The following is a 21932-nucleotide window of genomic DNA, read 5'->3' as shown; positions in this document are numbered from 1 at the left end:
CGTAACTTGCGGTTGGTGCGGTTTGGTACGGTTGTTTTTTCGTTAACGCCCACCATCGTGACGGTTTCAACTCAGTTTCAATGGAAATTATGTTATTGTAATGTTTATGCGTAATGTGGGAATGTTGCGTTTGTGTTATGGCAGTTTTGGGTGTTCAGTGTGTTGTGTTTGCATTTTGTATGTATGGGTGTTATCTCTCTAACTTCTTATTGACTTTTGGGACTGACCAATAAACGTCCAAAGGGTAGGGTTTCCACCAATTGTTTACGGTATTCGTCGTAGTATCAATTTGCGATCGCATCAGGTGGGATTTGACAGGCGGACGTTCTACCACAGAACCACCGACACTTATTGCGCTTTATCGAAAATTAGACCTTCAGCTTTATCGGAAGCGTTTATTACAAAATAACAGAGTATTAACTTTCGGTTTTTATTAAATAGAACGAAATTTCGTGTTCCATTTAAATTATTGCATCGAAGTAATTCTAATGTAGCGTATTCTCTGTTGATTAAAAACTAAAGCGTCTTTTATAACTGGAACGCGCCGCGCGTGCAAAACAAATTTTTCGCGTCTTCAGCAGCGCGCGCTTTTACGTTGTTTTTCTGTCTCACTGACTTCTCACCAGGTGTCGCGGCGGATGCCCGCTTTTCGATTTCCCGAAATTTCTTTATTTTATTAAAAATTAACCACTCAATATATTTTGATGTGGTCTTCGCCATAAATTTTAGTTTTTAATGGACTATAGGGCTATCTAACTGGTTAAAGCTTGACCGTTCCCCTTTAAGTTGTAATTTCTTTATATTCCAGGCAGTAAGTGAAGAAAAATTGACGCAGACATTGAAATAAGTTAAAATGGCAACTACTATCGTCTAGCGTGGATTACCCGGAATGAGTGGAGGTTTCCAATACGCCCGAATTCTAGCTATTAAGTGACTCGGCTACAATGCGAATTTTATTTGCAAAATTAATTCCTTTAACGACCGTCAGGAATCCATACCTTTACTAGGAATGCTTATCCTGGCATATCGCGTATGGTAAGATCACTCTGACGGCTTTGGCCCCGCCTACGAGAAAAAAATCCCCTCTGCGCGCGCTCCCCTCTCGCGTAGTTGTTTGTTAAGTTACAAAGTGACGGTATGGATTCCCGCGGGGTAGGTACATTTGTTAGAATTTCAATCGTCCGAACGGTGGAAAAAATGTTCGAATTTCATTCGTAGGAACCGCCGAAATAACAAATGTTTCAATTGTTCGAATTGGACAACTTGTTTGTTTCATTCGTCCGAATCGGTAGCATCACTTGTCCGAATTCTGTCGCTAAATTAGTATTTCTTATTGCTGTTTTTTAATTTTTGTTAAATTCAAAATAAAATGAAATTTAAAATATTTCAATAATAAAAGGATATAAACATTATAATGTCTAATCATTTTATCCTATTATGTTCATTTTTCCTTTGGCCGATATAGTAAGTGGGTATTGTGTTGAATGTTGTGGATATTTTAGGTTAGGTTAGGTTCACGTTAATGTTACTATTTTCTTATATTAACAATATTTAAAAAAAAAACAACCAATTCCTAATATTCGAAAAAATGGACAAACGGTTATTCGAACAAATGAAATTCGCCAGTTAAGTTAACATAAATTGAACGACTAAATCACCAACCAAAGTTGTGATAAATTTTTCGGGAAAATGAAATTTGTTTTCGGACATACGATCCTGTTTTCCGGCATTCGTACCAATGATCCTTCGGACATTTGTACCACCGTTCGGACGAATGAAATTCGAACCGTTAAATCGATAAATATTTAGACTGTATCTCTTAAAAACGGCTGCTTATTACGCTATCGCGTAAACACCCAATTGTGAGCAGTTCAATCTCGAATCGCGTATCTTTGGAGCTCGCGACCAAGTACGGGTCTTAAATGAATAATTGGGATTTACGTCGAAGACGAATTAGGCGATGGCGACCACTAGAGGGCGTTTTATCTCACCTCGCGACTCGGCCCTTGTTAGAATTCCCCTATTAATATTAATGGGCCGCAGAGGGTGATACACCTGTTTTAATATCGGAACGCGCTTGATTTGAAAGACGGCCTAAATTAATTCGAGGGGCTCCGTGCCAAGGCTTAACGAGAAAAACGCGGGGCACCCCTTTAAGAGGCTAGTTGCCCCTCTCTTCGGCTCACGTGTTCCGGCGTCGATAAAGGTGATTGATACTAATAGCCATTGGCTCGCTGCCCCTCGTTGCAGCTATGGCCTCTTCATCTCGTCCTCGTACGGCCGCGTCACTGATACCCTCACCTTGTTGGAATGCGCTGCCTCCCACGATGAGGTACTGCGGGGTTGACGTACTCTCGGATAATTCGAAGCCAGTTTGTGCGGGTTTTGGAATATGTTTTAGTGGGAAACAAACATTTAAAGCGATTTAGTTTAAAAAAAATATATAAAAGGACTGCTACTTAATTTATTTTAAAAGCATTTAAATATCAAAATTAAAAATATTTTTTTTTTACTTTCGGACCGTGGTCTTTTGTCAGCCAATATACGAGTATTACTAATAATGGTATGCTGGCTGACGAAGGACCACGGCCCGAAAGCTCCCAAAAAATTTTAAATTTTAATTTTGGTATTAAAATGCTTTTATAATCCATGAAGTAGCAGTCCTTTTATATTTATATTTAAATAAATTGTATAATTACCATGGATCTAAAGTAAAACATTTATAATTTAAAGAAATGCCATTAAAGGTTCAATTTTAATGCTTTTATTTATTCTAGATGGCGCTAATTTAACACTAAAAATCAAACCAAAACTTTATCTTTTTGGGATAATTTTAAATTTCTTCGTTTCAGAATTGTTGGTGCTATCTAGGAGCAACAAACACAACACCCCACACAAGGAGAACGCAACCCGTCAAAAGTCGTGGATTTTCTTGTGTACGTTTTTCATTGGCTAGACGCTTTAGCGCCTGCTGCCGTCGGAAGGGGAAAATTCGGATATTGTCTTCCCCCTTTCCGTAAAACATTCAGCGTAAAGGCTCGTGACGCTCGTCCAATGAAATTCGTACACAACACTGCGTTAGCGTGTTTAAAGGCTAGCTGCGTTCTCCTTGTGTTTGTTGCTCCTAGGTACCATCTGGTGAGAGTTCTGATATTCAGATATCAACATCTAATGGCGTTACCCCTGTGAAAGGATATACTCCCTTGATAACTTTGTATATCTCTATAAAGTATTTATGAGCATGATTTTCTATTAAATTGTAAAAATTCTAAATGCATATTTTCAATGACACCTTCAGCAACCTTTTCTTCATAATGGGAACATAATTTACTCTTGTAAAACTCGCGTAGGCTTCATTGATAATAAACTAAAATATCCTGAAATCCTGAAAAAAAGTCGTTAGTTCTCATTCAAGAGATTTTCAAAATGAATTTGATATTTAATATTTATAAATCTGATAAAAAATTGAGTGAAATTTCGGTACTTAATTATTGGATGTTAGTCTAGCTGTTTATTTGCTTCACACGGTAAAAGGTTCTCATACACTCGCTTGCAATAAACTCAAATATGTCCGACCACGGATGGAAATTTTAAATTAGGGTTCTTTTGCGAAACAATTACTCGGTAGATCTAGTTAAATTGAAACTTTTATTAAAATTGGTTAACTTTTATCAGGGCTATGAATCTGTAAGTAAATTTTCAAGCAAAATTATAACCGAACCTAACCTTTTCTAACCCTAACCTCAACCCAACTTTATTTTAATGTAATCTCATCTGAAATTAACCTTACCTTAACCTAATCTAACCTTAAATTAGCATTAAATAACCTTAAATTAACCTTAAATTAACCTTAAATTAACCTTAAATTAACCTAATCTTACCTTAAATTAACCTAATCTTACCTTAAATTAACCTAATCTTACCTTAAATTAACCTGATCTTACCCTAACATAATCTAATCTCAACCTAACCTAATCTAATCGTAACCTAACCTAATCTAACATTAAATTTACCTAATCTTAGCCTAACCTAACTTAACCTTAAATTAACTAATCTTACCCTAACCTAACCTAACCTTAAATTAAACTAATCATAATCTAGCCTAGACTAACCTTAAATTAACCTAAGCTTAATCTAACCTAACGTAACCTTAAATTAACCTTATCTTAATCAAGCCTGACTTCAACCTAACCGTAACTTCACTTAACATAACTTAACCTTAACCTAACATTAGCCAATCTACTCTACCTAACCTTAACCTTACTTTTACCAATTTATCCTTCACACAACATATATTGTACCTAACCTTAACCCAACCTAGCCTAACCAATCATAAGCCTTAAGTAAATTAAACGATTCATCACCGAGAAAAACCGGGCCTTGATATCGATTCCCAAATTTCATAGACTCCCGAAAGACGTAATCCACAGCCAATGAAATAAGAGAACCGTTGCTAAATTAAGTCGCGTCTACTACGAGGATGGCAAACATATTTCGCTATTTGAGTCGATGATAGAGAATATTCGCTTAAAAAAAGAGGCGAGTGCAACAGCTAGTGAAGGCTCTCGTATGAGTCAAACCGAAGCGCCATTAGACTAATCCGTGGAGAACCTTTCCCGTCAAACCATTTTTACCTCAAGCCACGTACGACTGCCTCTATACACGCCTATAACCCGCGATATTGGGCGCCAATATGATCCCTGGTTACGTATCGCAACGTAGCAGGCTTAAGGGCGAAGTGGAAGGCCATCTCCGGGGCTGGCCGGGGCCCATTTGCGAAGCCATGGAGGAAATCACTCGCCTTGATTGCCCGCCGTTATTTATGGCTATCTGTAAATAAAGAGCAACCGAGCGGATTAAAGCGAGCCAACGAGAGCTTCCTCGCCAATTGCCCCTTTGCTTATTCATCGCGCCCACATAAAACATCCCCTTTTGCCGCGTTATGCCGAGATTGCCCCGATATCTCCGCGGGAAATCGACAGTCGACAGAAAAAAACGAATTTCCATATATTTATGAAAACTGGTCGTGTCGTTATCCGTAACAGAATATAAGCATGACGGGTTTGTTTTAATGCTAATTTTCTTACCCGTTTTTCGACTTTGATTTGCAACCGAACTTAGTAGTATTGCATTTTATCGTGCTTGATAGTAGTATTGTATTGTATCGTCCTTCCTAGTATTGTTTTTTATCGTGCTTGATAGTAGTATTGTTTTGTATCGTCCTTCTTAGTAGTATTGCATTTTATCGTGCTTGATAGTAGTATTGTATTGTATCGTCCTTCCTAGTATTGTTTTTTGTCGTGCTTGATAGTAGTATTGTTTTGTATAGTCCTTCTTAGTAGTATTGCATTTTATCGTCCTTCCTAGAAGTATTGTATTTTATCGTACGTGATAGTAGTTTTGTATTTTATCGTTCTTAATAGTAGTATTGTATTTTATCGTTCTTAATAGTAGTATTGTATTTTATCGTTCTTGATAATAGTTTTGTATTTTATCATTTTATCGTCATTGGTAGTAGTATTCTATTTTATCGTTCTGATAGTAGCTTATTTAGCCTTGGCTTATACGGGGCTTTTTGCTGAACTAGACCTTGAATGCACAATGATGATTGCTAATTGTCATACTTATTTTTATTACGATACTTATGGTATCATCTTTATTTTTGGACCAAATAAAATGAGTCGAATATTTGTGTAATTTGTTAAAATGAAAATATTATTTCATTACGTTAAGAAGTGTATTGGTATTGAAGAATATTTGTTAAAATTAAATTTCAAATTCCACTAAAAAATGATTCAACTGATTTTCTATCGCTAGAGGCAAACTGGTTTTCTTTTAAAATAAAAATATTGCGATGATATGACTTGGAAGGACGGACGGCTGGCTACTCGTATTAGTGTTAAAGTCATATGAAGTATTTTTCTATTATAACCCTTGTCATTTCACTGAATAGATAAAATACTCGATTATCTGATAATGATACTACGTTAAGATTTTTGACAAGAGATCATATTATAACCTAGGGAGTTTTAATTTTCTATTTATATAGAACCACCTAGCGGACAACAATTTCCTAAACTGTTGTATTTTTGTCTCTTAGGCAGTTGCTTTAGGTTTTCTAAAAGCAGATCATCTGCTTAACACACTATAGTCTAACAATTTATAAACTTGCCCGTTATGTGGCGTTGTGTAAGTTGAAAGGCTGGTACCAACAGAAATTTTACGTTGTCTTAACTATGACACAATAAGATAAATTTGAATTTCAAAGGGCATTGTGGTGTGTCCAATTCGTATCGTTGGTATTTCGATGCCTAAAAATTCGATATTTTCGAAATTTATATTAAATAAATTTAATTAGGCATTTTGATTTCCAATTTTGCTTTATGAATATCTAGTATTGAATATACGAATATGCAAATTTAATTGGGATGGTTCACGTGTTTTAAATATTCTCTTTGTCTCTTTGATAATATTTTGACCAAACCCTCATTTCAAATTGATCGTTAGGAGTGTACATAGTCTCCTCTATTGTTCCTGAATTACCTGAATTGTTAAAATTCCGATGGAGACGGCCTATTTACTAAAGCAAATAGCGAACGAAAATTTAGGACCGCGTAAAGGCTAGTTCCCACTTGGCGAATTTTCGGGACGAATAAAATTTTCGCGCAATGAAAAAAACGCGTTTTTTCGGTCGCTGGGGAAGCGGTTCTCACTTTAGCGCGAAAATTTAAAAACGCTGAAAACATCTCGTGCGGCTTTTTAGTAATGTTTTAAGCCTAACATAAAACATCAGTTCAAAATGAACCAACTGGATGTTCCTGTTGATAATTGCATTCGTGAGATAATTACCTTTACTTCAGTATCTTGGTCAAGTTGGCTGAGCCGCTTTTCTAAAGACCTAGGCTTAATAAGTGACGGACGGGAGCGGAAGAGATCGAGGTAACGCGTCTTCTGATTGGCTGAAGCTTTCTATCTCCAAGGTGTGGAAGTCGAAAAATAGAACATTCGCTAGATACCGCGGAGACGCGACTTTAGCGGCAAATTTGAAAAAAAAAATCGCAAATTTTATTCGCGAGCGTCAATTTTCAGCGCGAAAATTGTTTATTTCGCTAAGTGGGAACTAGGCTTTAGGCTTCTATTGTCCGTCAGCAGATGATAAGAATGAAACTTGCTTTTCAGAGATTCTGGCGAAAGTTTGCTCTTGTTGGAAAATTTACTATTAAGCCTCGAGCTCTCGTTATTTAACACGTAAAATTTCGGAAATTTTGCATAGTTAAAATATTGGTATTTTTAATAATTTGACCGAAAACTATCCTTGCGTTGAATTTTCAAGAGAAGAATGTTGAAATAATAACTTCACTATAAACAATTGGTTGAAAATGCTAAACACCTATTAGACAAAGTGAGTTTTCATTTATTCTTTGATATCATAGAATTTAAGTCAAAATTGACAAATATTTTTTTCAGTTTCTGCATCAATGTTTCATATTGTGGCTATGACTGACCAGTAGTCAATCTCAGAATAAAATGGATAAAAATTACTGCATTTATCCCTTAAAGGATATAACGAATTTTAACCGAAAACAATATTTATTATCTCTTGGTTGAGACCAATCAATACAAAATATTTCAGCCAAATCGGCTAAAAATAAGTCACCTATCGCTTGAAAGATTTCATTTTATCCGCCATTTTCCAAGATGGCGGTGAATTTCTTACTTGTTGACCACTATCCTTAATCGGCGTACAAGCCCGTGGCTTCGACTGTACTAAAGTGATTACGTAATCGATTACAAATTTAGCACTACCAAAGGCTGTAATCGCGGTAATCGGTGTACAGAATTTAAGTTACCAGCCAACGATTAAAAATTAAAATCGATTTAAAATTATAATGCCATGAACGTTCAGATTACTTAACTCGCTAACGAATCGTTTTCGAAGCTCCTAATTAGCGAAGGTGGCCTGTTATATATCTTCACCATACTATCGTTATATTTCTATTTACACTCGCGTTGAAACGGCGCTGAGAAATCTAACCATATTAGGCGAGGTTGATCCTAACATAAAATTCACAAATAGAGTCACTATATCGTGATTTGAGTAGCCGGCACTCTTTTGAAGTTTTCCGGTGCCGAGTTCTAAATGAGATCGACGAAATTTTCTCTTCCGGGCCAAAGCGGAATAAATGGCATCGTTTTAAACGCGCTCACCCTTTCCCCCCAACGTATCTATCGGTAAAGCGCCAAGGAGGGGGAAGGAAATGGGGGAAGCGAGTCGCCAGTATCGCAAACACGCCCGGGCAAATAGCGGGCCAATGAATCTTAACCGAATCGGAAGGAGAAATTTAATGTTTGAGTTGGCGAAATTTTGCAGGAAATAGAGACTAAAGCTTTTGCCAAAGGGGTAGAGGTGCCTAGGGGCGGGGGGGGGGTGCCAAGTGGTAATCCCCTCTTTTCTCTCTTTACGCCCCCCTCCCCACTTCTATCCCCCTATAAATCTTTTCCGGTTTAATATTTGCCCTCGATTCCCGACTTTCCTTTTCAAGTAAATTGGAATCTGTGGCTATTTGGTAGACTCAAGTAGAATCGCTAGCGTCTACGTAGACTGTGACGTTTTCCAGCTTCTAGTCTACGTAGACTGTTATGGACAGGTATGCGGGCGGTTGATTTAAGGAAATACTGGTTTAATTAATGAAAGAGAAACTGTATTTTCTACCTATTGTTAAATTAAGCCGCGAATCTTCAAAGGAAAAGCGTTTAAGCCCGTCACTGGTCTGAGAATGTTTACTCGCTGAAAGGAAGTTTTCGTTACCTAGGATTTATTCCAAATTGGGGTATTAGGAAGTTTTGTCATATTTATAGCGGAAACGTTAAGGTTTGATTGGTGGTGTCTGGAGCTTGAGACGATGATACCGTTAAATATTTGTCAAATGATCAAAGCTAAGCTACGTTCTGATATCGAAACGTACGATATATTTAAGCAAAGTGAAATTTCCCACTCTCAATGGGTTTTAAGTTTATAGGATATTAGGTTCGATCGAGGGGCAGGTCACTTCCATTTTGGGTGCGTCTTAATCATAGTAAAATGATTAAATCAGATTAATCGTGATTAAATCAGGGTAATCAAGATTAAAAAATCTAATCATGATTTAAGCAATCTAATCAAGATTAGAAAATATAATCACGATTTAAACGAGATCTAATATTTTTAATCATGATTTAATCATTTTAATCAGATTTAATCATTTTAATTAAATTTAATCATTTTAATTAAATTTAATCATTTTAATCACGATTAAATCATTTTAATCACGATTTAATCATTTTAATCACGATTTGATCATTTAATCATGATTAAATCAGATATAATCGTGATTAAATTGAATTTAATCAAAATAATCACGATTAAATCGGATTTAATATTTCGAGGGGTGCGTCGTTAATCAAGGAAGTGACCTGCCCCTGGGGTTCGATAGGTTAAAAGAGCCATAAGCTAAATTCTATAACAGCTTTTAGGTTTTCTAAAATGTATTTGAAATGATTTCGGTTGATTAATTTGGACATGGTATTATTTATGATTTTGGTTAATTAAAGGGGAGCGGTCAAACTTGAAATAGTTAGGTAGCCCTATAGCCCATTAAAAACTAAAATTTATGTCGAAAACCGCATCAAAAAGTATTGAGTGGTTAATTTTTAATAAAATAAAGCGCGTCCGCCACGACAACTGGTGAGAAGTCGGTGAGACAGAAAAACAACATAAAAGCGCGCGCTGAAGACGCAAAAAATTAGTTTTGCACGCGCGGCGCGTTCCAGTTATAAGAGACCCTAACCTAAATTGCGCGATTTTAAAAGTTAGGATAGTTCGCAAATCGCTCATACGGGGTTAGGGGCGCTGGCGGCAGCCCCTAAGATGGCGGCGAAAATTCAAATCCAAACACCAGGTGTTATTTTTCGTTTCAACTTTTTGGGCCAAAAGCTATTGTTTTCAAGACAAAATAAGGTACGTGTTAGTATATTGAACGTCTTCTTTATCTTTTGATACGGAAATAAGGCCATATTTGGAAAAGCTTGGCCGTTCCCCTTTAATTAAAAAAATACAACCTGGGCTTGATTATTTTCCTGAAAGTGTCAAAATCCTTGATCCAGATGTTGGTTTACTAACAAGGACACATCCCGAGGTGTTTCTTCCCAATTTTGTTTCAAACTCGGGGGTTAAGTAGACCTTCATGTACCTTGAAAGCTCCTAAAGGGAAAAGTTTCAATGGTCATTCGTCCATGGCAACCAAAAATGTTTTTCACAACTCAAATTTAAACTTTCTCTACGTAAAATAGCATGTGAAAATCACGGATGGCACTACGCTCTCTCCAGTAAAGTAGGTTTTTCGAAGAATCGTATAGATTCATTGCCATCTCTAATAACAAGGGTCCCTCGCCAGGGTCTTATCAAAATACAGGTGGCAATGATTGAGCCGACATACACACGCTCTAAAGATTTATATACCGCCGTTGCTTTAACACTCATGTGGACAATTGTGGTACTATTGTTACCCGAAAAATACATTGTTTGATATGAAAGTGCTAACTGCGTAGGCTCACCAACTAATTGGTACATGGATATAAACATGGACAGTAAATTAAGAGGACAGGTTTTCGATACACTTCCACAGTGCATTTTATTCCTCCCCGCGTATCAATCAGCTCGAGAGACTACGAGGGAGTCTTGCAAGGTCGTTTGTACCACGTGATCTTAAAATTTCAAAATGGCAATCTAATGCGGTTGATATTGTTACGTAATTTTTTGCGCTTTATATTTTAGTAATTTTTATTTTTGGTTTTCTAATTCAATAAAAGCTATCAACTGACATTTAGAACGTGGAAAAATACCTTTTGACGTAAAAATGTACTTCGTGTTTATCTTTTTTCTTTTTTCGAACAGTATCGTCCACTCTTAGCGATACTTGTTTTTTTTTAATAACCTTGGACGACTTCCTTAGTGTGATTGGTTTACAGGGGCTAAAAACCAGGCTTTTTACCGATCCTCTAAAATCTACTATCCATGATATGAACAACTAATTTGGCGCCAATAAAATCGCATATAGTCTGAACGGTACTTACATTAAATTGTTAAAATTAAGAAAGTATAATAATGGTAACGTGTTCATCGACATATGTGAAAAAAATGCGACATTCTTATTGTAAATAAACCCATAAATATATTTTATACACGAAATATTACGGACCTGTACATAGTCACGCCATCTGGCGGGTAATATTTGTAAATTTTCACTTCATTATTAATTTTTTTTATCCTCTTAAAAGAAGTTCGCGAAAGGTTTAGATATCAGTGACTAGTCTAGAATTTTATATTTTTTTTGCTTTGAAATTTCATTTAATCAAACCGCCGAATGTCGTATGTGAACGCGCCCTTTTTTGCAGAGGATAATCTTGATCATTTTTTTTCCTATAAATACGAACGCGACTTTTTTTATTTTTTTTGAATCTCACTACGGTAAATCTTCGCTTTTATATATGATACTCGGAGGGAGTGTGAAAAAAAACGAAAAAGAATAACATTTTTTCAGTCTTAATTAAAGCGCCCAATGTCCTTAAAAATCTACGACGTCTTCTGAAGTTTAGTCCAAAATTGAAAATAAAATAAAATTAGTGCGAACACGTCCACAGTCTCGTTCACATCGAAAAAAAATCACGCACAAAATTAATACTTTAAAAAGAAAAAACGCCAAAAAAAATGTATTGGGTATCTTGAAACTCGATACAGCTTACCGCTTAGAACGAAGTTACAATTTTTTTTCGACAAATATAATCCATGTTTACTCATTTTACACTGTACGTTATACATTTTCTTGTTTATAGGGGCGGATATTTTCTTTGGATTTATTTGTCCTTTATAAAGACGTTTCGAGTCGCTGCCACTAGATGGCGTTTTAAACCGATTGAAATCCCTCTTGTTTTGTTTTTTTAGCTTCGGGATATACTTCTATCACTCTTGGCTTTGATCTATCGACGAAGGCTTTTCTCCTAATTAACTCGGGAAGAAAAGAGTCAGGATGAAGATGGCGTTGTTTCTTCTCATTGAAAATGTATTTTCTTTTTTTCCCTTTCATCTGTTTTGGTTTTTCATTTCATTTTGTTTTCGGGAAATCTTTGTGAATCCTCAATGCGTTTGGGCTATAAATGCAGCTCGCATCGGAACGCGGACTTTTCCATCTGAAAATAAATTGGGCTGTTTTTTAAATTGCTAACTTGATACGCTACTTAAACAAGAGAACATTCTTCCATTTTCTAATTAAAATTACACTTTCAATTTTAGTCTCACTTTCACCTCCTTTTTAAGGGGGAAGACTACAGTGGTCATTGTCTACTTTCACGCTATTTCAAGCTGAACTCTTTTAATTTTGTACTTTAACTTATAAAATTAATATTTAAGTATAGAACAGCCTCTTGTTTAGTGCTTAAAATAATTTTGACAAGTTTAAATTGAAAAGTAATTAAGTTATTACGTTTTAATTCGGACCCCCGGAGCTAAACAAGTTGGGTAAGCGCCTAACCTACCCTTTAGTTAGGACCTTATGTCCCGTTAACTATTAATATTAGAATTATCAAAATTATTTTAAGCACTAAAGGAAGGTTCAGCCTAATAAGAAAAATATAATTCAATTATGTAAATGTTAAAACAGAAACGTTCAGCTTGAACGAAAAAGAGGCTTTTACTGAATTCTTCCCCCTTAAATGGATGGATTGCTAAAAGTGACCACCAGAAGCTTTTTAATATTTCTCCTTTTGCTGTGAATGTTATTTCGATAACTTTTCACAATACTTTTCGTAAGAAAAATATTTTTAGGTAAAATATATTATATTATAAGGCTTTCTAAGACAATAACATATAAGAAATGTATATAAAGGTCTAGATAAATTTCGGGGCGTCTAAGCCTAACATAAAATACGGAATTGACACCTAGCAGACACCGAGGAAGGCACGTGACCAAGAGCCAGGGCCGTAACCAGGGGGGGGGGGGGGCGGTCGGGCCGTGCCCACCCTGAACCGTATGGTTGTATGTACAGTTTTTTATTTTTTTTATTTGTTTCCATTGCGTGCCCACCCTGAAATCCAATCCTGGTTACGGTGCTGCCAAGAGCGCGAGCTCTCTTAGCATTTTAGTACTAAGTGCCTTATAAGGATAGCCTGCAGAAATTACGTGTTTCTGCTAGCTGCCACCTCCGTCTTCACTCCCTTTGAAATATTTTATCTAGACCTTTATATACGTTTCCTATATCTATGATGATAACAGGATTTTAATATAAGTAAATATCCCCCGAGCTCGCAAAGGTACACGTTTCGTTTTAATTGATACTTCTCTTGTAAGAGATATTTTATTAACTTCTGGTGATAGATATTTAAGTTTCCACGCCACTAATGCGGTATAAATAAGAAATGATGACAACTAGTTGTTCCAATTAGCAAATGAGGTTTCGAATATCTTTTTTCGGTAAATTAAAAAGTAAACCTAAATTTAGCTTTACGAAAATGAATTTTATAATTATAATTAAAGCGGAAGATGTCAATGTACAAAACTAGGGGGCTTTCCCGTCTTTTTTATTTTTAATAAAAAAAATTATTTACGTATAATTTCGTGTTTTATCTATATTCTAATTTTATTTTTTGATTTCACGACGAAGCATTTCAACAGTTAAGTGGACCGTTTAACCGTTTCCCGCTGGGTGTTTCTACTGTCGGCTAAATTTTAACCACGCGCTAGTTTTAAAGACCGATCAGACCCGACCCTATTAAAAAATACAAAATTGAAACCCGACCTGACCCAAAACACTTGTGCTTTTTATGTTTATAGCATACACTTGTACTAACATGGAGACATCCCGAAGTGTAACCCACCGATTTTGTTCAAACTCGGGGGATTGGTAGACCTTCATGTATCATGAAAAATCCTAAAGGAAATTTATTCAATGGGCAACCGTTTTGCCATGGCAACGAAAAAAGTTTTTGACAACACAAAATATTAAATTTTCCCATTGAAAATAACATGGGATTTTGACCTCAAATTGATCAAAAGTTGATCAATTTTGATGTTTTTTTTTATTAATTTTTATCAATTTTTTACATTTTTGGCATTTTCGAAATTTTTAAATTTGTTAAACTTTTTCACAGGGGGTCCTAGAAATCGGTCAGAATCCCATGTTATTTTCAATGGGAAAATTTCCATTTGTTGTTGTCAAAAATATTTTTCGTTGCCATGGCAAAATGGTTGGCCATTGATAAATTCCCTTTAGGATTTTTCAAGTTACACGAAGGTCTACCAATCCCCCGAGTTTGAACCAAATCGGTGGGTTACACTTCGGGATGTCTCCATGTAAATGCTAGAGCAGCCTCCCAGATTCAAATTTTGTCAGTAGATGGCGCTTGGAGCTCTTGGAGAAACGGTTAAAATTAGTGAACGTGCCCAGAGCATTCTTAACATGTGATAATGATTCGCTTTCTGTATGTAGAGATTTGCTGTTGCAAATAAAATAGAAACTTGAAGGCCCGATCACTAATATATAAAAAGTCCGACCCGATCCGACCCGTTTAAATAAAAGCCCGACCCGGTCCAGCCCGAAAAAAAATTATAAATTTAAACCCACCCCGACCTGACCCATCAAAATATGGGATACCGAAAACCCATTAGCGGGCCCAGGACTCATCTCTACCACGAGGGGTGCCTTTAAAACAAATGGAACCTTTACTTACGCAGTGATGGGAGACTGAGGTTGGCAACATGGCGTTCTCGTCTTCCCCGCAGTTGGTCTTCTGGTACTGGGGCTCCTTCCTCCCCGATGTCCACTTGGCCTTTAATGTCCTCGAGAATCTGTCTCTGAATCTAAATAGCAAGGTGACGAGAGCGGCGGCCGCTACGGCTCCAGCGATAACCCCTCCCAGAATGATCTGCCTGCGGGCGCGATCGGCATCGCAGTCCAAGTCGCCGGTGCTCAACTCCACCAGGGGCATGCCCGCCAAAGAAGAGGGCTCGCTGCACAAGACGTGCACCATCTCCGAGTGCAGGGTCGAGTTGGACGACTGCAAGTACATCTTCAACCACAACAAGCTGCAGTTGCAAACCAACGGGTTGTCACGCACGTCTAACATCTCCACTTCGTCCCACTAAGAACGATAGAAGATTGCGCAATTTGTACAGGTGTCACGTGACTCGTAATCGAAACAAATATTAATTATTCGAACGGCTAGAGCATTGTGAAATTCATTTTGAACCAATCATAATCGAAAAGGATGAACATTATACACCATAAGACTATCAAAGTCCCCCTAAGTTTGAAACGAATTGGATTTTCACGTTAGGCTAATGACTGGCCAAACTGGTTACTTGAATCCACCTGGTGGTAAAAAACTGAAATTTATACAGAAATCCACCAATGCATGCTACCGGATGACAAGAGGTAGTAAAGGTGGTAGGGGGAGAGGGGTTAGGAGTATTTGCTCTTTTTCTCCACCAGGTAGCGGAAATTTTATTTATTTTTTCTCCCACGCCTATTTATTGGTTGATAAAGGCGCCTTTATGCCCAATTCAAACTTAGGGGGGCCTTGATAGTTTTATGGCTACCCTTATATTCAATTTCAATCGTTATTAATTATGGATATCTTTGCGTTTATTGACTTTCCATTGTAAATGAATATTTTTGTTAATCCTCAACATCAAAACTAGTTTAAATTTAATATTCATCAAATTTTCATTTGTTAATTGAGACGAGATTTCCTGCCATTTAAAATCGAGATAACTTACTTTAAAAAGTATAAATATTCGAATCTAGGAGCAACAAACACAAGGAGAACGCAGCTAGCCTTTAAACACGCTAACACAGTGTTGTGTACAAATTTCATTGGATGAACCTTTACGCTGAATGTTTTACGGAAATGGGGAAGACAATTTCCGAATTTTCCCCTTCCGACGGCAGCAGGCGCTAAAGCGTCTAACCAATGAAAATTGTACGCAAGAAAATGGACGAATTTTGACGGGTTGCGTTCTCCTTGTGTGGGGTGCTGTGTTTGTTGCTCCTAGTTGGAATGAAGAGACTCTTACCGGAAGGAGCGAGTGGTCGACGGTGGAGAATCCGTTGGCCCGAAGACTGACGTATCGCAAATTGGGCAAGCCGGCGAACGCTCCGGGGTCGATGGCTCGCAATTGAGTGTTGTGGTTCAGGACGATTCTCTCGAGGTTGGGGTTCTCGGAGAAGGCGCCCGCGTGCAGACGACGAAAGTTCTTAGCGCCGTTGATCACCACCGTCTTCAAGTGCTTCAAGTTTGGGAAGGAAGCCGGCACCAGTTCATCGAACATGTTCTGTCCGATGTACAGCTCCTCCAGGCGCTGCACGTCCACGAACACCATTACCGGCAACGCTTCCAACTCGTTATCGTGGATTTTGAGTTTAATTAGCGACCCTAGTCCGGCTAAGCCGTCACCGCTCACTAAACGAATTCCGCACCCATCCAGAAATAGTTCTTCCATATCGCTCAGATGGTGGAAAGACGCGCTGGGTAATTCTCGAAAGTAATTGAGACCCAAGTCCAAACACAACAGATTGGGTACATTCTGAAAGGTGGCGGTCGGGACGCGTTCCAGCTTGTTGTCCCTCAGAAGAAGTGTCCTCAAGTTATAAAGTCCCGCGAACCCTCTGGAACCCAAGACCGAGATCCGATTCCGGGACAGATCCAGCTTCTCCAGTTTGGTCAGCGAAGAGAAGACTCCGTCCGGGAAATCACCCAGAAAGTTTTCGTTTAAGTGAAGCACTTGTAAATTGTCGAGACCGCGAAACGTCTCGTTGTCCAAGGACGAGATCATGTTGCGATTGGCTAGCAACACTTTCAACTCCTTCTGGAAAATGAAGTTGCCTTGTCCCAGCGTCACTAGTTGGTTGTTGGACATGTCCAAGTACTGGAGATGGTGGTAAACGCTGAAGGACGTCATGATGCTCTTGATGTGGTTGTTCTTCAAATGAAGCTCTCGCAAGTCCGGGTTGAGCGTAATTGGTACCTTTCAGGAGTAAAGTTAGAACGCTATGCGCCTGAAGACAAGTTGTTGATTACTTACAACGTCCAGATTGGCGCTTTCGCAAAGCACCTGCAGTACTTCGTCGTCGCAGTGACATCTGGCTGGACAGAGGCCGATCACTTCGGCAAAGCGGCAGCAGAAGTAGAATAAGAGAACCACAATCGAAGGGAACCCTCGAAGACGCTCCATCCCGTCGCGTGTCGTATTTCTGTTGTATCTGTCACGAGAAATAATTTGCTTGAGTCATTTATTTACTGAACGGCTGAAAGATAAGGGAAAACCTGTGTGAAAACAGAAACGGCTACTATCACCAGATGTGGTAAGAACTTTATTTACTAAATCACGCAAGAAATTTTGTGGAATTGAAGATAACATTGAGTTTTTAGGTAGTGAATATTTTTAAAATTAGATTTGTACTTTTGAGCTCAAGCTTCTTGGGTATGTGGCTCACATAATTGCTATCTAACCTGAGGTTAGGAATAATAATATAATGATCAGCTAAGCTAATACTTTGGTCCCAAATCATCTAGCGACTTTTAATGCCATTAATTCAGGTGACCGGTTACGGTGCACAGGAGGGTGGTGGCAAGCCTTCAAGTCACGCGAGCCAACAACTCCCTACACTAACTATTACCGTTAACCTCAACAAGTTTTTAGGGAAAGGGAAACTGAAGAACTCGGTGAAAAATCCTTTAACCCGTGAGGCTAACGCAGAAAGACTAACTCCCAGTGCCACAAGCTGGGATCAAAGCGAGCGCTAACCACTTCGCCATCTCACTTTAACCTGCAAGTTTCGAAACATCGTTTTATAAAATAATTAAGGGCTTAACTTGGAAATATAATCTAGACAGATTTTAAGCTATTACTTATTTAACAAAATAAAGAGAAACATCCATTTATCTACCATTATTGTTTTTAAAAATTGATTAAAAAGTGTCAAAATGTATGATTTTGAGTTGGTTCTTCACACAAGTTTAAGATTATTATCACAATAACTAGAGGGTTAATGAAATAACTACCCTGAAAATTTTCGAGACTGCATATCATAGTCTCTTCTTAACTATTTTACTGAGAAATAAACTGCAGGACAGCTGATCACATTAAACCTTTTAGTAACAGTGGAAGTTAAATTTAATTTGCTGAAAATTAAAGTTCGCTAATGAAATCTGTTTCGGGTTTTAAAAGGTTCCTAGTACAATCGTAGCATCTCTTGAAAAATATTAGTTGAAAAGGAAAGCTACTGCCATCTAGGAGCAACAAACACAAGGAGAACGCATGATCTAGCCTTTAAACACGCTAACGCAGTGTGTACAAATTTCATTGGACGAACCTCTACGCTGAACGTTTTACGGGCGGGGGAAGACAATTTCCGAATTTGCCCATTCCGACGGTAGCAGGCGCTAATGCGTCTTACCAATGAAAACTTTACAAAAAGAAAATGCACGAATGTTGACGGATTACGTTCTTCTTGTGTGGGGTGCGGTAGCGGTGCTAAGGTTTCTTCACAGGTGGGCTAATTATTTTGTGGCCCCTAAGAATTTTGTGGCCCTTAGCGGGAATCTTGGATTGACCATATTTCGCAAAAGTGGTAAAATCGAAAAAACCGAAATTTTCTAGGAAGCGAGAAGAGCAAGGTCGTTTTATTGTTGCGGCTCTCGTCGCGTTTTTTGGACTCCCTACTGACCTTGTATCTGACATGGAGGGGACACGTGCATGCCTGGGATATTTCCGTAAATTCCCATAAGTCCCTTTCTTTTCAACTTTATCTCAATTTTCGCTACCTTCCTCCCGAATCTATATGTTTATGGTTTACTACCTTTTTGAGTAAACAAATCTAGAGATAATGAAAATTCATAAATTAAAATATGTGGCCTCTTAATTATGAATATGGGTTGTGTACCATTGAACCGAATCCCGTTCGACCGAATCCCATTGAACCGAAAAGTATTTTCGTTTATAGGCCAACATGTCGGGATTCAGTTGAATGGGAAATTTAAATCTGGTTCGTTTTCACTTCGGGTAGGTTAGTTCAGGTTGGGTTAGGTTAGGTTAGGTTAGTTCAGGTTGGGTTAGGTTAGGTTAGGTTAGGTTAGGTTAGGTTAGGTTAGGTTAGGTTAGGTTAGGTTAGGTTAGGTTAGATATGGTAGGCAACTATTTCACGTCGGGTCTTATCAAGGTTATTTTCCAAAATTAAACCCGGAAAATATCAAATTTCAAAGGAAAAAGGTCTAAAAATACACGTCGGTACGAAATAATAAATATTTAAGACATAGTTTAGTCCAAATTAGATATACTATCGTCACGTAACCTACGATATCTAAATATGTATCACTAACGGTATATTGAATGAAAACCGCGCAAAACGCGGTTTTCGGTCGATTGGAATTCGGTTGAATGGTACATTCGGACGAATGGGATTTCGTCCAATGGTCTACAATCATGAATATGTGGCCCTTTTAATTTAAATATGTGGCCCCTCTCAGAAATGCAGGGGGGCTAAAGCCCACTTCAGCCCACCCTTAGCGCCGTTACTGGTGGGGTGCTGTGTTTGTTGCTACTTGCTGCCATTAAAACTCCGAGCCACCGAGCTCCTCATTGTCGCGCAATCGATTTTGACAATTATGGCTGCCAAATTATTTCAGATTCTTCCTACGCTTAAATAAATTATGAAGTATACTTTTTCATTCTCTTTCATTTAAAGTGAAAAGGGTGCTTTTGTCAGTGAGTCATCGGTAGGGGTGATATTTTCCCTAAACGGGTTGTGTCACGCATTTGCTATGTAGGTATATGGAATGGTGAATATCCTTTTCCGACTCTTCCCGTATACGTCGCTTTTATATTTTAAAGCGTCGAAAACCCCGTCATGGATCGGGGAAGTGTGGATTTTAAAAGTAGCAGGGAGGTGACGGTCACCTCTACTATCTCTCCTCCCAAGAATGGATCAACCAGAAAAAAGGGAAAAGGCTGGGATCGCTTATTGTACAGGGCGTTTGATATCCTGCGATTCTAAAAGGTTTTAGTTCGAGTAATTAGTGGATTGTACAGGGCGTTTGATATCCTGCGATTCTAAAAGGTTTTAGTTCGAGTAATTAGTGGATTGAACTGGGCGATTTATATCCTGCGATTCTAAAAGGTTTTAGTTCGAGTAATTAGTGGATTGTACTGGGCGATTTATATCCTGCGATTCTAAAAGGTTTTAGTTCGAGTAATTAGTGGATTGTACTGGGCGTTTTATATCCTGCGATTCTAAAAGGTTTTAGTTCGGGTAATTAGTGGATTGTACAGGGTGTTTTATATCCTGCGATTCTAAAAGGTTTTATTTGGAGTAATTAGTGGATTGTACTGGGCGATTTATATCCTGCGATTCTAAAAGGTTTTAGTTCGAGTAATTAGTGGATTGTACTGGGCGATTTATATCCTGCGATTCTAAAAGGTTTTAGTTCGAGTAATTAGTGGATTGTACTGGGCGTTTTATATCCTGCGATTCTAAAAGGTTTTAGTTCGAGTAATTAGTGGATTGTACTGGGCGATTTATATCCTGCGATTCTAAAAGGTTTTAGTTCGAGTAATTAGTGGATTGTACTGGGCGATTTATATCCTGCGATTCTAAAAGGTTTTAGTTCGAGTAATTAGTGGATTGTACTGGGCGTTTGATATCCTGCGATTCTAAAAGGTTTTAGTTCGAGTAATTAATGGATTGTACTGGGCGATTTATATCCTGCGATTCTAAAAGGTTTTAGTTCGAGTAATTAGTGGATTGTACTGGGCGTTTGATATCCTGCGATTCTAAAAGGTTTTAGTTCGAGTAATTAGTGGATTGTACTGGGCGATTTATATCCTGCGATTCTAAAAGGTTTTAGTTCGAGTAATTAGTGGATTGTACTGGGCGTTTGATATCCTGCGATTCTAAAAGGTTTTAGTTCGAGTAATTAGTGGATTGTACTGGGCGATTTATATCCTGCGATTCTAAAAGGTTTTAGTTCGAGTAATTAGTGGATTGTACTGGGCGATTTATATCCTGCGATTCTAAAAGGTTTTAGTTCGAGTAATTAGTGGATTGTACTGGGCGATTTATATCCTGCGATTCTAAAAGGTTTTAGTTCGAGTAATTAGTGGATTGTACTGGGCGTTTGATATCCTGCGATTCTAAAAGGTTTTAGTTCGAGTAATTAGTGGATTGTACTGGGCGATTTATATCCTGCGATTCTAAAAGGTTTTAGTTCGAGTAATTAGTGGATTGTACTGGGCGATTTATATCCTGCGATTCTAAAAGGTTTTAGTTCGAGTAATTAGTGGATTGTACTGGGCGATTTATATCCTGCGATTCTAAAAGGTTTTAGTTCGAGTAATTAGTGGATTGTACTGGGCGATTTATATCCTGCGATTCTAAAAGGTTTTAGTTCGAGTAATTAGTGGATTGTACTGGGCGTTTGATATCCTGCGATTCTAAAAGGTTTTAGTTCGAGTAATTAGTGGATTGTACTGGGCGATTTATATCCTGCGATTCTAAAAGGTTTTAGTTCGAGTAATTAGTGGATTGTACTGGGCGTTTTATATCCTGCGATTCTAAAAGGTTTTAGTTCGAGTAAATAGTGGATTGGACCGAAATCCCATTCGTCCGAATGTACCATTCAACCGAATTCCAATCGACCGAAAACCGCGTTTTGCACGGTTTTCATTCAATATACCGTTAGTGATACATATTTATATATCGTAGGTTACGTGACGATAGTATATCTAATTTGGACTAAACTATGTCTTAAATATTTATTATTTCGTACCGACGTGTATTTTTAGACCTTTTTCCCTTGAAATTTGATATTTTCCGGGTTTAATTTTGGAAAATAACCTTGATAA

General features: G+C 37.8%; 1 protein-coding gene across 1 annotated transcript in view; it reads right to left on the bottom strand.

The window, feature by feature from the left end:
• Positions 1-11207: 11207 nt before the first annotated feature.
• The window catches only part of LOC149951479 (uncharacterized), a 98862-nt gene continuing 88137 nt past the window's right edge, over positions 11208-21932 (bottom strand). The window contains exons 3-6 of the mRNA XM_090170037.1: positions 17115-17292; positions 16107-17057; positions 14762-15172; positions 11208-12225 (exon numbers count right to left, since the gene is read on the bottom strand). Of these exons, the coding sequence (XP_090026163.1) occupies positions 12187-12225; positions 14762-15172; positions 16107-17057; positions 17115-17292 (1579 nt within the window). The 3' untranslated portion in view covers positions 11208-12186. The remainder of the gene's footprint in view (positions 12226-14761; positions 15173-16106; positions 17058-17114; positions 17293-21932) is intronic.

The sequence above is a fragment of the Leiobunum rupestre genome, chromosome 3, assembly GCF_980474605.1.
Source record: "Leiobunum rupestre chromosome 3, qqLeiRupe1.1.hap1, whole genome shotgun sequence".
Taxonomy (NCBI): domain Eukaryota; kingdom Metazoa; phylum Arthropoda; class Arachnida; order Opiliones; family Sclerosomatidae; genus Leiobunum; species Leiobunum rupestre.
This window is presented reverse-complemented; position numbering and strand designations above follow the sequence as displayed.